This window comes from Oncorhynchus masou, chromosome 27, assembly GCF_036934945.1.
Source record: "Oncorhynchus masou masou isolate Uvic2021 chromosome 27, UVic_Omas_1.1, whole genome shotgun sequence".
In the NCBI taxonomy this organism is placed as follows: domain Eukaryota; kingdom Metazoa; phylum Chordata; class Actinopteri; order Salmoniformes; family Salmonidae; genus Oncorhynchus; species Oncorhynchus masou.
In genome coordinates, this window is record NC_088238.1 from 36050013 (window position 1) to 36064933 (window position 14921).

The 14921-nt window shown below is 40.1% G+C and overlaps 1 protein-coding gene across 1 annotated transcript in view; it reads left to right on the top strand.

Moving 5' to 3' along the window:
- The window catches only part of LOC135516071 (ankyrin repeat and BTB/POZ domain-containing protein 3-A-like), a 166736-nt gene that overhangs the window by 120070 nt on the left and 31745 nt on the right, over nucleotides 1-14921 (top strand). Inside the window, exons 7-8 of the mRNA XM_064940076.1 lie at nucleotides 3894-3987; nucleotides 9853-9988. Of these exons, the coding sequence (XP_064796148.1) occupies nucleotides 3894-3987; nucleotides 9853-9988 (230 nt within the window). The remainder of the gene's footprint in view (nucleotides 1-3893; nucleotides 3988-9852; nucleotides 9989-14921) is intronic.

A 14921-nucleotide genomic window follows, 5' to 3' on the forward strand; every position in this document is an offset into this window, starting at 1 on the left:
CTTTACAGTCAGAGATGAGCAAAGTACTATCTTGTTAAAATCACCAAATACTCTAAAGACCAATGTATCAAAATAAAATACTAAATACTTTAGCAAAGAATTGTTTTAATCCAAATAGTTATTGTATGAATTTTGTATTTTCAAAATACATAATCAACTTGCAAGTACACACTTTCCCTACAACAACATACTCGGTAATGGTAACACATTTTTGGTTTCACTTGCTACGACTGTGAAATGTGTTTGCTTATCTGCCATAGTTGATTGAATCGACTGTAAATAAATCATATCAAGTGTTAACTGTATGCTCCGGTCAACTGTAAGTGCATTTATTGTGAAGTGGAAATGTCTAGGAGCTATAATGGCTCAGCCGTGAAGCGATACAAGAGCAGCTAGAGCGCGTAGCGCGTAAAATTGAAAGCAATGTCACGAGTTTCATGAAATTGTTTTCCATGGCCGAGCAGTTGCACACAAGCCTAAGATCACCATGTGCAATGCCAAGCATTGGCTGTAGTGGTGTAAAAAAATATTCTGTAGCATTGAAGGTCCCCAAGAACACAATGGCCTCCATCACTTAAATGTAAGAAGTTTGGAACAACCAAGACTCTTCCTAGAGCTGGCCATGCAGCCAAACTGAGCAATCAGGGGAGAAGGGCCTTGGTCAGGGAGGTGACCAAGAACTCGATGGTAACTCTGACAGAGCTCCAGAGTTCCTCAGTGGAGATGGGATAACCTTCCAAAAGGACAACCATCTCCGCAGCACTCCACCAATCGGGCCTTTATGGTAGAGTGGCCAGACAGAAGCCACTCTTCAGTAAAAGGCACATGACAGAAGAAGCCACTCTTCACATGACAGACAAAGCCACTTTTCACATGACAGACAGAGGCCACTCTAAGGTAAAAGGAACATGACAACTCTTTTCTCTCTATATATCAATGCTGTCGCCTTTGTTGTTGGTGATTCTCTGATCCACCTCTATGCAGACGACACCATTCTGTATACTTCTTGCCCTTCTTTAGACACAAACCTACAAATGAGCTTCAATGCCATACAACATTCCTTCCGAGGCCTCCTACTGTTTTTAAATGCAAGTAAAACTAGTTGCATGTTCTACAACCGATAGCTGCCCGCACACTCCCGCCCAACTAGCATCACTCCTCTGGACTGTTCTGACTTAGACTATGTGGACAACTACAAATACCTAGGTGTCTGGTTAGACTGTAACTCTTCTTCCAGACTCAAATTAACCTCACTAGTGTAGGGGCACTATTTTCACCTCCGGATGAAAAGCGGGCCCAAAGTAAACTGACTGTTACTCAGGCTAAGAAGCTAGGATATGCATATAATTGGTAGATTTGGATAGACAACACTCTAACGTTTCCAAAACTGTTCAAATAACGTGAGTATAACAGAACTGATATGGCAGGCGAAAACCTGAGAAATATCCATCCAGGAAGTGGGATGTTTTTATGTCTGTAATTTTCTATTGAATGCCATTACAGTATCCATTGACTTAGGACTCAAATTACACTTCCTGTGGCTTCCACTAGATGTCAACAGTCTTTAGAAATGGTTTCAGGTTTGTATTCTGAAAAATGAGGGAGTAAGAGCACCCTAAGTGGATAGTGGAAAGTCCCCAGACCTGTTTGCTGCTGGCGGCCGAGAGCGTGCCTTTCTTGTTTTTCTTGTATATTGACGAAGCTATTGTCCGGGTGAAATATTATTTATTTTTTGGACCACAAACAACATGAGGATTGATTATGAACATCGTTTGACATGTTTCTACGAACTTTACGGATACTATTTGGATTTTTCGTCTGCCTGTTGTGACTGACTTTGAGCCATTGGATTACTGAACGAAACGCGCCAACAGAACGGAGGTTTTTGGATATAAAGAGGGACTTTATTGAAAAAAAAAACATTTATTGTGTGACTAGGAGTCTTGTGAGTGCATCCATACGAAGATCATCAAAGGTAACTGATTAATTTTATTGCTGTTTCTGACTTTTGTGACTCGTCTACTTGGCTGGTAACTGTATGTAATGATTTGTCTGCTGAGCGCTGTCCTCAGATAATCGCAAGGTATGCTTTCGCCATAAAGCCTTTTTGAAATCTGACACGGCGGCTGGATTAACAAGAAGTTAAGCTTTATTTTGATGGATAACACATATTTTCAAGTTAAATATTTGAATTGCGTATTTTTGTATTTTGCGCACTGCAATTTCACTGGATGTTGGCCAGGTGGAACGCTACCATCCCAGGTACCCATAAGAATGAAGCATCTACAATCCAAAATTACATCTAGAATTGGCTTCCTATTTTGTAAAACAAAGGCTTCTTCATGCTTCCAAACATACCCTCGTAAACTGACTTTCCTACCGATCCTTGACTTCGGCAATGTCATTTACAAACTAACCTCCAACACTCTACTCAGCAAACTGGATGTAGTCTATCACAGTGCCATCTGTTATGTCACCAAAGCCCCATATACTACCCACCACCGCAACCTGTATGCTCTTGTTGGCTAGACCTCACTACATATTTGTCTGCAAACCCACTGGCTCCAGGTCATCTATAAGTCTTTGCTAGGTAAAGCCCCGCCTTATCTCAGCTCACTGGTTACCATAGCAACACCTGCCCATAGCTCACGCTCCAGCAGGTATATTGCACTGGTCATCCCCAAAGCCAACTCTTCCTTTGGCCGCCTTTCTTTCCAGTTCTCTGCTATCAATGACAGGAACGAATTCCAAAAATCAATGAAGCTGGAGTTTTAGATCTCCCTCTCTAACTTTAAGCATCAGCTGTCAGAGCAGCTTACCGATCACTGTACCTGTACACAGCCATCTGTATAAAGCACACCCAACTACCTCATCCCTATATTATCTCTACTTGCACATCATCATCTGCACATCTATCACTCGAGTGTTAATGCTAAGTTATTATTATTATTTCGCCGCTATGGCCTATTTATTGCCTACCTCCCTACTCTTCTACATTTGCACACACTGTACATAGATTTTTATATTTTTTCTGTTGTGTTATTGACTGTACGTTTATTTATGTGTAACCCTGTTGATTTTTCCGCACTGCTTTGCTTCATCTTGGCCAGGTCGCAGTTGTAAATTATAACTTGTTCTCAACTGGCCTACCTGGTTAAATAAAGGTGAAATATATATACAGTGGGGCAAAAAAGTATTTAGTCAGCCACCAATTGTGCAAGTTCTCCCACTTAAAAAGATGAGAGAGGCCTGAAATTTTCATCATAGGTACACTTCACCTATGCTCTATTGGTGGCAAATCTGATGGCCGAATGGTAAAGAACATCTAGCTGCTCGAGAGCACCCTTACCTGCCGATCTATATATTACGTCTCCGTAAACTAGCATGGGTAGGATGGTCATCTGAATCAGGGTTATTTTGGCAGCTGGTGTGAAAGAGGAGTGATTACGATAGAGGAAACCAAGTCTTAACCTTAGCCTGCAGCTTCGTTTTCTGCTGAGAGAAGGACAGTATACTGCCTAACCATGCTCCCAAGTACTTGTATGACATGACTACCTCAAGTTCTAAACCATCAGAGGTTGTAATCACACTTACTAAATCACATGACCTTTGTTTTGGAGGTGTTCTGGCAAAAAGCCAGTTCTTGTTTGTAGAATCCCAGAGGAAATGTTTACTCAAATCAGGCATCTAGACAACAAACTAAATCTCAACTGAAAAACCACAACTCAAAAGTGATAGCTTGAATAAAATTATGGCTAGAATCGTGGGTATTATAATTCTGATGAATACCAGCGTGAGAGGCATTTAGGCATGTGCCTTGCTGAACTTGTCAGTAACGTGTTTCTTTCATTCACTCCCCTCTCCCGTCTTCCTGTTATCCCTTCCTCTCACAGTTGCTCCTGGATAGTCGAGACAGCATGGAGGGGGCCCTGCCAGATGGAGCAGATAACTACACTGAGACCCCACTTCAGCTGGCCTCTGCTGCAGGTACTTGTTGACAAAACAAGAATACGCCATTGACAATGTGTGTAGATTTATTTTTAATTGAACCTTTATTTTGACAGTGACGTTATACTTTAAAAAATGTGTATATATATATATATATATCATACAATTTTTCTAGAAACCTATTTTTGCTTTGTCATTATGGGGGTATTGTGTGTAGAGGGGAAAAAAACAATTTAATCAATTTTAGAATTAGGCTGTAAAGTAACAAAATGTTGAAAAAGTCAAGGGGACCGAATACTTCTGTGTGTATATACAGTGGGGCAAAAAAGTATTTAGTCCGCCACCAATTGTTCTCCCACATAAAAAGATGAGAGAGGCCTGTAATTTTCATCATAGGTACACTTCAACTATGACAGACAAAATGAGATTTTTTTCTCTCCAGAAAATCACATTGTAGGATTTTTAATGAACTTATTTGCAATGACAGAGGTCAAACGTTTTTCTGTAAGTCTTCAAAAGGTTTTCAGACACTGTTGCTGATATTTTGGCCCATTCCTCCATGCAGATCTCCTCTAGAGCAGTGATGTTTTGGGGCTGTTGCTGGGCAACATGGACTTTCAACTCCCTCCAAAGATTTTCTATGGGGTTGAGATCTGGAGACTGGCTAGGCCACTACAGGACCTTGAAATGCGTTCTTACGAAGCCACTCCTTCGTTGCCCGGGTGGTGTGTTTAGGATCATTGTCTTGCTGAAAGACCCAGCCACGTTTCATCTTCAATGCCCTTGCTGATGGAAGGAGGTTTTCACTCAAAATCTCACGATACATGGCCCCATTAATTCTTTCCTTTACACGGATCAGTCGTCCTGGTCCCTTTGCAGAAAAACAGCCCCAAAGCATGATGTTTCCACCCCCATGCTTCACAGTAGGTATGGTGTTCTTTGGATGCAACTCAGCATTCTTTGTCCTCCAAACACGAAAAGTTCTATTTTGTTTCATCTGACCATATGACATTCTCCCGATCTTCTTCTGGATCATCCAAATGCTCTCTAGCAAACTTCAGATGGGCCTGGACATGTACTGGCTTAAGAAGGGGGACACGTCTGGCACTGCAGGATTTGAGTCCCTGGCGTCGTAGTGTGTTACTGATGGTAGGCTTTCTTACTTTGGTCCCAGCTTTCTGCAGGTTATTCACTAGGTCCCCCGTGTGGTTCTGGGATTTTTGCTCACCGTTCTTGTGATCATTTTGACCCCACAGGGTGAGATCATGCGTGGAGCCCCAGATCGAGGGAGATTATCAGTGGTCTTGTATGTCTTCCATTTCCTAATAATTGCTCCCACAGTTGATTTATTCAAACCAAGCTGCTTACCTATTGTAGATTCAGTCTTCCCAGCCTGGTGCAGGTCTACAATTTTGTTTCTGGTGTCCTTTGACAGCTCTTTGGTCTTGGCCATAGTCTCGTTTGGAGTGTGACTGTTTGAGGTTGTGGACAGGTGTCTTTTATACTGATAACAAGTTCAAACAGGTGCCATTAATACAGGTAACGAGTGGAGGACAGAGGAGCCTTTGAAGAATCTCAAATATAAAACATATTTTGAATTATTATATTTAGCACTTTCTTGGTTACTACATGATTCCAAGCGCTATTTCATACTTTTCATGTCTTCACAATCATTTTACAATGTAGAAAATAGTAAAAAATAAAGAAAAACCCTTGATACTGTATATACAGTGCGTTCAGGAAGTATTCAGAAAGATTGACGTTACTCACATTGTTACCTTTACAGCATTTTTCTAAAATGGATGAAAGCGTTTTGTTTCCTCATCATTCTAGACACTAAACCACGTAATGAGAAAACAAAAACAGGTTTTTAGAAATGTTTGCAAATGTATTTAAAATAAAAAACCGAAACATCACTTTTGACTGGCACTGTACGTAAATATATATAGTTGTCGGACGTTTATTTACACTTAGGTTGGAGTCATCAAAACTTGTTTTTCAACCATTCAACACGTTTTTTGTTAACAACCTATGGTTTTGGCAAGTCGGTTCGGACATCTACATGTGCATGACATGAGTATTTTTTCCAACAATTGTTTACAGACAGATTATTTAATTTCTAACTCACTGTATCACAATTCCGGTGGGTCAGAAGTCTACAATACACTAAGTCGACTGTGCCTTTAAACAGCTTGGAAAATTCCAGGAAATTATATCATGGCTTTAGAAGCTTCTTATAGGCTAATTGAAATCATTTAAGTCAAATGGAGGTGTACCTGTCGAAGTATTTCAAGGCCTTCAAACTCAGTGCCTCTTTGCTTGGCATCATGGGGAAATCAAAAGGAATCAGCCAAGACCTCAGACCTCACAAGTCTGGTTCATCCTCGGGAGCAATTTCCAAACGCCTGAGGTTTGAACCACGTTCATCTGTACAAACAATAGTATGCAAGAATAAACACCATGGGACCATGCAGCCGTCATTACCGCTCAGGAAGGAGGCGCGTTCTGTCTCCTAGAGATGAACGTACTTCGGTTACGAAAAGTTCAAATCAACCCCAGAACAACAGTAAAGGACTTTGTGAAGATGACGGAGAAAACAGGTACAAAAGTATTTATATCCACAATAAAATTAGTCCTATATCGCCATAACGTGAAAAGCCGCTCTGCAAGGAAGAAGCCACGGCTCCAAAACCGCCATAAAAAAGCCTGACTACAGTTTGCAACTGTACATGGGGACAAAGATCGTACTTTTTGGATAAATGTCCTCTGGTCTGATGAAACAAAACTAGAACTCTTTGGCCATAATGACCATCATTTTGTTTGGAGGGAAAAGGGGAGGCTTGCAAGTCAAAGACACCATCCCAACCTTGAAGCACAGGGGTGGCAGCATCATTTTGTGGGGATACTTTGCTGCGGGAGGGACTGGTGCACATCGCAAAATAGATGGCATCATGAGGTAAGAAAAATATGTGGATATATTGAAGCAACATCTCAAGACATCAGTCAGGAAGGTAAAGCTTGTGGGTCTTCCAAATGGACAATGACCCCAAGCATACTTCAAAAGTTGCGGCAAAATGGAACCTTTTGTGACAAGGGGGCAGTATTTTCATTTTTGGAAAAATAACGTTCCCGTAGTAAATGGGATATTTTGTCAGGATAAGATACTAGAATATGCATATAATTGACAGGTTAGGATAGAAAACACTTCAAAGTCTCCAAAACTGTAAAAATATTGTCTGTGAGTATAACAGAACTGATATTGCAGGCGAAAGCCTGGGAAAAATCCAATCCAGAAGTGACTCATCTTTTGAAAGCTCTGCATTCCAATGCGTCCCTATTGAGCAGTGGGCTATCAACCAGATAACCTTTTCTCTGTATTCCCCAAGGTGTCTACAGCATTGTGATGTAGTTTTACACATTTATGTTGAAGAATCACCGTAAGCGGCTACATGGTCACCTGATGGCTCCCAGATTGATTCTTGCGTAAAATACAGAGGTAGACATTATTCCAATCGGTCCTAATGAAAAACCAATTGTCCCGGTGGATATATTATCGAATAGATATTTGAAAAACACATTGAGGATTGATTATAAACAACGTTTGCCATGTTTCTGTCGATATTATAGAGCTAATTTGGAATATTTTTTGGCGTTTTCGTGACTGCAATTTCCGGTCGATTTCTCAGACAAACGTGAAGAACAAACAGAGCTATTTCGCCTACAAAAATAATGTTTTTGGAAAAAAGGAACATTGGCTATCTAACTGGGAGTCTCGTGAGTGAAAACATCCGTAGCTCATCAAATGTAAATGATTTAATTTGATTTTTTTCTGATTTCCGTGACCAAGTTACCTGCTGCTAGCTGGACAAAATGCTATGCTAGGCTATCAATAAACTTACACAAATGCTTGTCTAGCTTTGGCTGTAAAGCATATTTTGAAAATCTGAGATGACAGGGTGATTAAACCTCTTCAAACTCCCCATCCCGGATCCGGGATCGTGATTAAAGCCTCAGGCTCATTAGCATAACGCAACGTTAACGATTTCTGAAAATCGCAAATCAAATGAAAATAATGCGCCTACTCTCAAGCTTAGCCTTTTCTTAACAACACTGTCATCTCAGATTTTCAAAATATGCTTTTGAACCATAGCAATTCACTAATTTGTGTAAGAGTATGCTAAGCTAGCTTAGCATTTTGAGTAGCATTTAGCACGCAACATTTTCACAAAAACAGATAACCAAATAAATAAAATAATTTACCTTTGAAGAGCTTCGGATGTTTTCAATGAGGAGACTCAGTTACATAGCAAATGTGCAGTTTTTCCTGAAAGCGTCTTTGTGTAGGAGAAATCGCTCCGTTTTGTACATCACATTTGGCTACCAAAACGAACCGAAAATTCAGTCACCTACAACGTCAAACTTTTTCCGAATTAACTCCATAATATCGACCGAAACATGGCAAACGTTGTTTGGAATCAATCCTCAAGGTGTTTTTTCACATATCTCTTCATTGATATATCGTTCGTGGAAACCTGCATTCTTCTCTGAATTCTGTGGAAAAATACTTGCAGCTGACTTTTGCGCACCAATTTTGGCGCAGGACACCGGGCGGACACCTGGTAAATGTGGTCTCTTATGGTCAATCTTCCAATGATATGCCTACAAATACGTCACAATGCTGCAGACACCTTGGGGAAACGACAGAAAGGGCTGACTCACTCCTCTCGCATTCACAGCCATATAAGGAGACAATGGAAAACTGAGCCTCAAAAATCCTGCTCATTTCCTGGATGCCGTTTCATCTTGGTTTTGCCTGTAGCTCACGTTCTAGGGCACGCACAGAAAATATCTTTGCAGTTCTGGAAACGTCAGAGCGTTTTCTTTCCAAAGCTACCAATTATATGCATAGTCGAGCATCTTTTTGTGACAAAATATTGCGCTTAAAACGGGCACGTCTTTTTATCCAAAATGGATATAGCGCCCCCAGAGTTTCAACAGGTTAACAAAAGGCTAAGCTGTGTCTCAATATATTTTACTTGTGATTTTCATGAATAGGAATATTTTCTAGGAATATTTATGTCCGTTGCGTTATGCTAATTAGTGTCAGTCGATGATTACGCTCCCGCACTTGGGATGGGTAGTCACTAGAGGTGAACAACAAAGTCAAGGTATCAGAGTGGCCATCACAAAGCCCTGACCTCAATCCTATAGAACATTTGTGGTCAGAACTGAAAAAGCGTGTGTGTAGAAGGAGGCCTACAAACCTGACTCAGTTACAGAATTAACCTAACGTATAGTGGGAAGCTTGTGGTAGGCTACCCGAAACGTTTGATGCAAGTATTAAACAATTTAAAGGCAATGCTACCAAATACCAATTGAGTGTATTTAATCTTCTGACCCACTGGGAATGTGATGAAAGAAATAAAAGCTGAAATAAATCATTGTCTCTACTATTATTCTGACACTTCACATTCTTAAAATAAAGTGATGATCCTAACTGGCCTAAGACAGGGAATTTTTACTAGGATTAAACGTCAGGAATTGTAAAAAAAAACACAAAAAAAACTGAGTTTAAATGTATTTGGCTAAGATGTATGTAGACTACCGACTTCAACTGTATACATGCACATCACATACATACATGCAGGCCGGACTCCAACTTTGCTCATCGTAATATTTCTTATTTCCATTCTTTTACTTTTATATGTGTGTGTATTGTTAGATATTACTGCACTGTTAGCTAGGAACACAAGTATTTCACTACACCCACAATAAGATCTGCTAAATATTTGTAAGTGACCATTGCAGATGGCTAAAAATGTTGGTAAGCTCAAACACATAATCATTCTTTGTTTTAACATGAATTTGTTCATTTGAGTTCATAACGTTGCTTTTCCTCCTCAGGGAACTTTGAGCTGGTCAGTCTATTGTTGGAGAGAGGGGCAGATCCCATGACTGGGACCATGAACAGAAATGGCATCTCATCTGCCCAACTAGGGGACATGAACTCATATAGCCTGGCAGCATCACATGGGCACAGGTAACACACACTCACGCCAGTGGAGTTTCCTCAGAGAAGGAAGGGGAGAATCATCCTACCCAGTGAATTTCATTTTTTTTAAATATTGAATTATTTTTTTATGTTAGAATTTTTTGATAAAACTAAATATATTAACGTCACCAAATAACTGATTGAAACATTTGTTTTTGCAATGGAGGTCTACAGTAACCTCAACAGCATCCTCTAAGGTAGCACCATGGAGGACAGATATTTTCTGCCCTCCTCTGGGTACATTAACTTCATTATAAAATCTAGGAGGCTCATGGTTCTCACTCCCTTTTATAGACTTACACAGTAATTATGAGTTCCGGAGGACTTCCTCCAACCTATCAGAGCTCTTACAGTATGAACTAACATCTTGTCCATCCAATCAAAGGATCAGAGAATGAATCTAGTAGTGAACGCATAAGCTACAGCTAGCTAACACTACAGTGCATGAAGTGTTGTCAGTATTTTACTCAAAGGGAGAAAGACAATAATTTCTTCAAAAATGAAAGAGAAGCAGCATGTATATTTAGTCATTTGTTTCTTGTTAATGTACCTTTCACTTAGCTAATGCAGCCAATTTGTGACCCAACTCGGGTCCAACTAGGCGTATGTCACAAGTCACGACGTCACAGGAGAGCCGTTTGAACTGAATTTTTTTAAATCAAAATAATTTTTGGGGCAGAAATGTCTTCTCGAACATGTCAACTTTCATGTCCCTTAATAACAAATGTGTATGCTATCCGGGCTACCTGCCACCCTGATGCTACACTACAGGACTGTTTTGCTTGTCGTGTTTGTGAGAGACTCTTTTGATGATGGGGTCATATGAGTTGCTAGCTCAAACAGTTTGGATATTTTCAAGAATATTTCTTGTCCGGATCTTCTCATTTATTAAAAACACCACTGTCACAAGTACTATGTTATGGAATATGGGCGGAAGAGGGGATTGATCTGCAGCCACTGCAATGAACGGTAACTCTCTAGCTTAAACAAACACTGAGTTATTCCGCATTCAAAATGACACCACGTGTGACACACAAGCGTGTCAATCAACTCTAGGTTCTAGGTTGTAGCAACCTCATGATGGGTATAGGGCAAAGTCGAGTATTATTTTAGTAACCTAAACCGATCGATGTTGCATTGAGCTGGGTGAATGGACTATGAATGACATTCATCAAATATGTTGTAATATTTTATTTACCTTTATTTTACCAGGCAAGTCAGTTAAGAACAAATTCTTATTTTCAATGACGGCCTAGGAACAGGTGGTTAACTGCCTGTTCAGGGGCAGAACGACAGATTTTGTACCTTGTCAGCTCGGGGATTTGAACTTGCAACCTTTCAGGTTACTAGTCCAATGCTCTAACCACTAGGCTGACCCAGAAATAAGGCCATGTTTAAAACATATTCCCGTCCTCGCTAATCTCCCTAATCTTGAACAGCAGTAACCGCCACACACACACACACACACACACCTTAAAGATTTACGTCACATTTATAGATCACAAACAGCAACAGCAATGGGATAATAATAATGACAGAACCCTGTGAGTTTCTTTAGAATTTCGTGGTCACATTGAGATTTGTGGTTGCAAGTATGACTTGCAAATGTGTAATTTAATTTCGCAAGCTTGTGTCATGGTGTGACATTTTTCATAACAGTCACAAACGTGTAACTTGACATCAATAAGGTTTGCAAGTATAATTTATTTTCCAAATTATCAATTTAAGTCCATTTACAACTATGAATATTCTGCTGGCAATCAAAAACACGCTTTCATATTTTTTTTTATCTACGCATGGTCTGAATTGTGTCACTATTGTCATGTTACCAAGAGATTTGTAAGCTTGTAGAAAGTTATGCAAATTTGTAGAAAGAGATTATGACTTTATTCAAATATCAATTCACACTGTTAGCAGTTGATGTTAATCTTCAATAACACAGAACCCAAAGCAAATCAGGGGGAGAAAAATAGGTTTATTCAAAGAGAACAAATCATAGTTGTTAGGCTGGGAAGTAGATGGCCGATGTTCATTCTTCCCTGTCCTCAATGATTCTCCACAGAACAAAGGGACAGGATGTAATTTATAACCCGCAACCCTAGCCTTCGGTTGACCAATTAGAATTCCTTGCAGTAAAATTGGCCAGTGGCCAGGTAACAAGTATCCCATTTCAGGCTCAATGTATAGACCATTCGAACCAATGAGAACTTACCACGTCTAGATTTGAGTCCAGGAATGAAACCCCTATACAGATTCTAAACAGATGTTGACCAATTCCGCCACCTGTGGTGATGTTCCTGCAGGTAACGTGCCTGTCACTATCACATTGTCCATTCTAGAATCTGCCAAGCATGCTTTCCTCACACCCCCCTCCACAATGCTTGAACCATCTGTGTATAAGATAAACTCAGGGTTTTCCAATGGATGACTTTTAGTTAACCCATCAGAAAGCTGATCAAAAACCAACTCACAACATTCATGATCAAGAAATGTGGTATCTGGAGGAAGCATCAGAGTAACTGGATTACATGGTGTTCCACATTTTATGACGATGTTAGGAGCCTCCAGCACAGTTGACCACCAGATCCAACGAGCAGCTGTTACCTGTGCAGCTCAATTCATTGTCAAAAGAGTATGAACAATATGTCGGCAGAATGTGTCTTTTCAACTATACCCATGTCCCATAGATCTTTATTCACTACTTTAGTAGCAGCGAAAGCTTCCTTGCTAATGGGATATTGTTTTGTGCAAGGTGGGGCAACACCTGTCAAGCACACTGGTTGTCACACGGGACTAGGTGTGTGTGCAGGAATCAGACGCAGAGAGAGAGTAACGGAGTAAAGTGCTTTACTATTGCATACCAAACTGATAAGCCCAATACAATACAGGGCGGAGGACACTATACCAGACAACCCAAAACCACAGGGTGTCCAGTATAGAAAATAAAATACACCACGACCTAATATGTACACACGTAACAAAAGACAATCCCGCACAAAACAAGGGCGGGTCAAACTACTACATATAGGGAAGCTAATTAAACCAAAATACACACAGATGAAACTAATAAGACAAAACCAACAGAAAACGAAAAAGGGATCGGTAGCGGCCGAGCACTGCCCGAACAGGCAGGGGAGCCAATTTCGGCGGAAGTCGTGACACTGGTTCCATATCCATATCTCATTTTTATTCGTAGTCCAAATAGGATGGTTCTGAACTGTAGATCGCTTCAGTTGTTTAATTTGCCATGTCACCTTTCCTTCAGAGATTAGTCAAGTTGCATAATAACATCAAGGCCTAAAATAGGTTGTTCAAATGAGCCTATTCACACCCCTGCATCAATCTTCATTGGACCAATAGAAATTGATAATGTTTTGGTCTGTTTCGTATCTGCTGATCAACTGATGTGTGATTGCCCCATTTTTGTAGAATTGAGTGCATCTTCCATGTCGGGTAACCCACTGTGTCTAACATTGTTATTTTTTTTTACACATTATGATACAAGCTTGCAAAATGTTATTACACATTTGCCAATTGTAATTCTAAATATAAACTCACAGGGTTCTGTCATCATTATTATCCCATACATCAAATGCAGATCCAATGTGAACCCGTTGTCCTGCCTTTCACAAAATAATGTCATCAAACCACTAACCACTCACAAATCACAAGCAGGAACATAACTACATAACGTAATTTTGTGTAATGAAAAATATATATACGGTATATATTTCACAATAAAGAAAATCTAATACGGGTCATCATCTAAGCATTGCTCCCAGCATTAATCAAAGCTCAGAATGCTTATATTCTTGATCTGACTGAATTCTAGCAGCATATTCACCACTGCCTCAAATGGCAAAGTCCGCTCTCTCGCGGCACATGCGAGACGTGAGACGTGAAACAAACTATCCCAGCTCGGAGACGGCTCAAGTAGGCAAGTAGTTACTCTTCTGACAGTGTGATTGCAAGAAACATTGCAACAACTGGTAAATAGTCGCTTATGGATAGGATGTCAGTCAGCTGTTGAAAGGCTCTGGCTAGTATTAGCCAGCTAGAAGGATGATATAAGAAGCTAACATTAAACGGAGCCTACCTTAGGAGGAGCAAAAAAAGAGGCTACTAAGTTCTCATAATAACTTTGCTTTACAGAGGGTAGGCTTCTGAGACAGACAGTGATGTGGCACTCAGTGGTGAGGCTGAGGCAACCTACAATGCGTGCAGGAGGAAGCAGAGGAGATAGAGAGGTTAGTACAGTGGTTCCAAAACTTGGGGTCGGGCCTGTCATGCCAAATATTGTCCCGCAGGCCAAAGTGTCCCCCCCTCTGCATCACAATGGGATTCGATAAACTCTTAGCGTCTATTGCTATATTAACAGTGTGATGACCTAATGATTCAAACTTTGCAGATCATTATAGCCTAAATTACTTTTTTTCATCATCGCTATGCAAACAAGGCTGATCAAAAAAGCTTTGTTTAGCTAAAATGAAAACATTACTTCGATCTACTTTGTTAACCAGGGATGCAAACTGGTGAAGGCCCCCCCCAAAAAAACATCCCTGCTTGGGGGAAATGCAGGTTTTAACTAATTACACAGCAAAGAATATGATCTAATGTACATGAGTAGTCTCTGTGTGTAAAATAAAAAGTGGTTAATGTGAAACTAACTCAAAGCTAAAAAATAGACAAAGAAAGCAGTCCAATGTTATTTGTTGCCTAGACTTTACTGCAAATGACACTCAAGTCTTGAGACAACAATATTGCAGTTAGTCATGAAAGCCTTTATAATAGAATGCTTGTAACCACACACATCTAAATATTCCACCTGGGAAAAACATCTTAAAGTAGAAATAGAATAAAACAAACAGCAATTCTATTTTTTGCTCGATTCAAGTATAGTGGCCACTATAGTAGACATTGA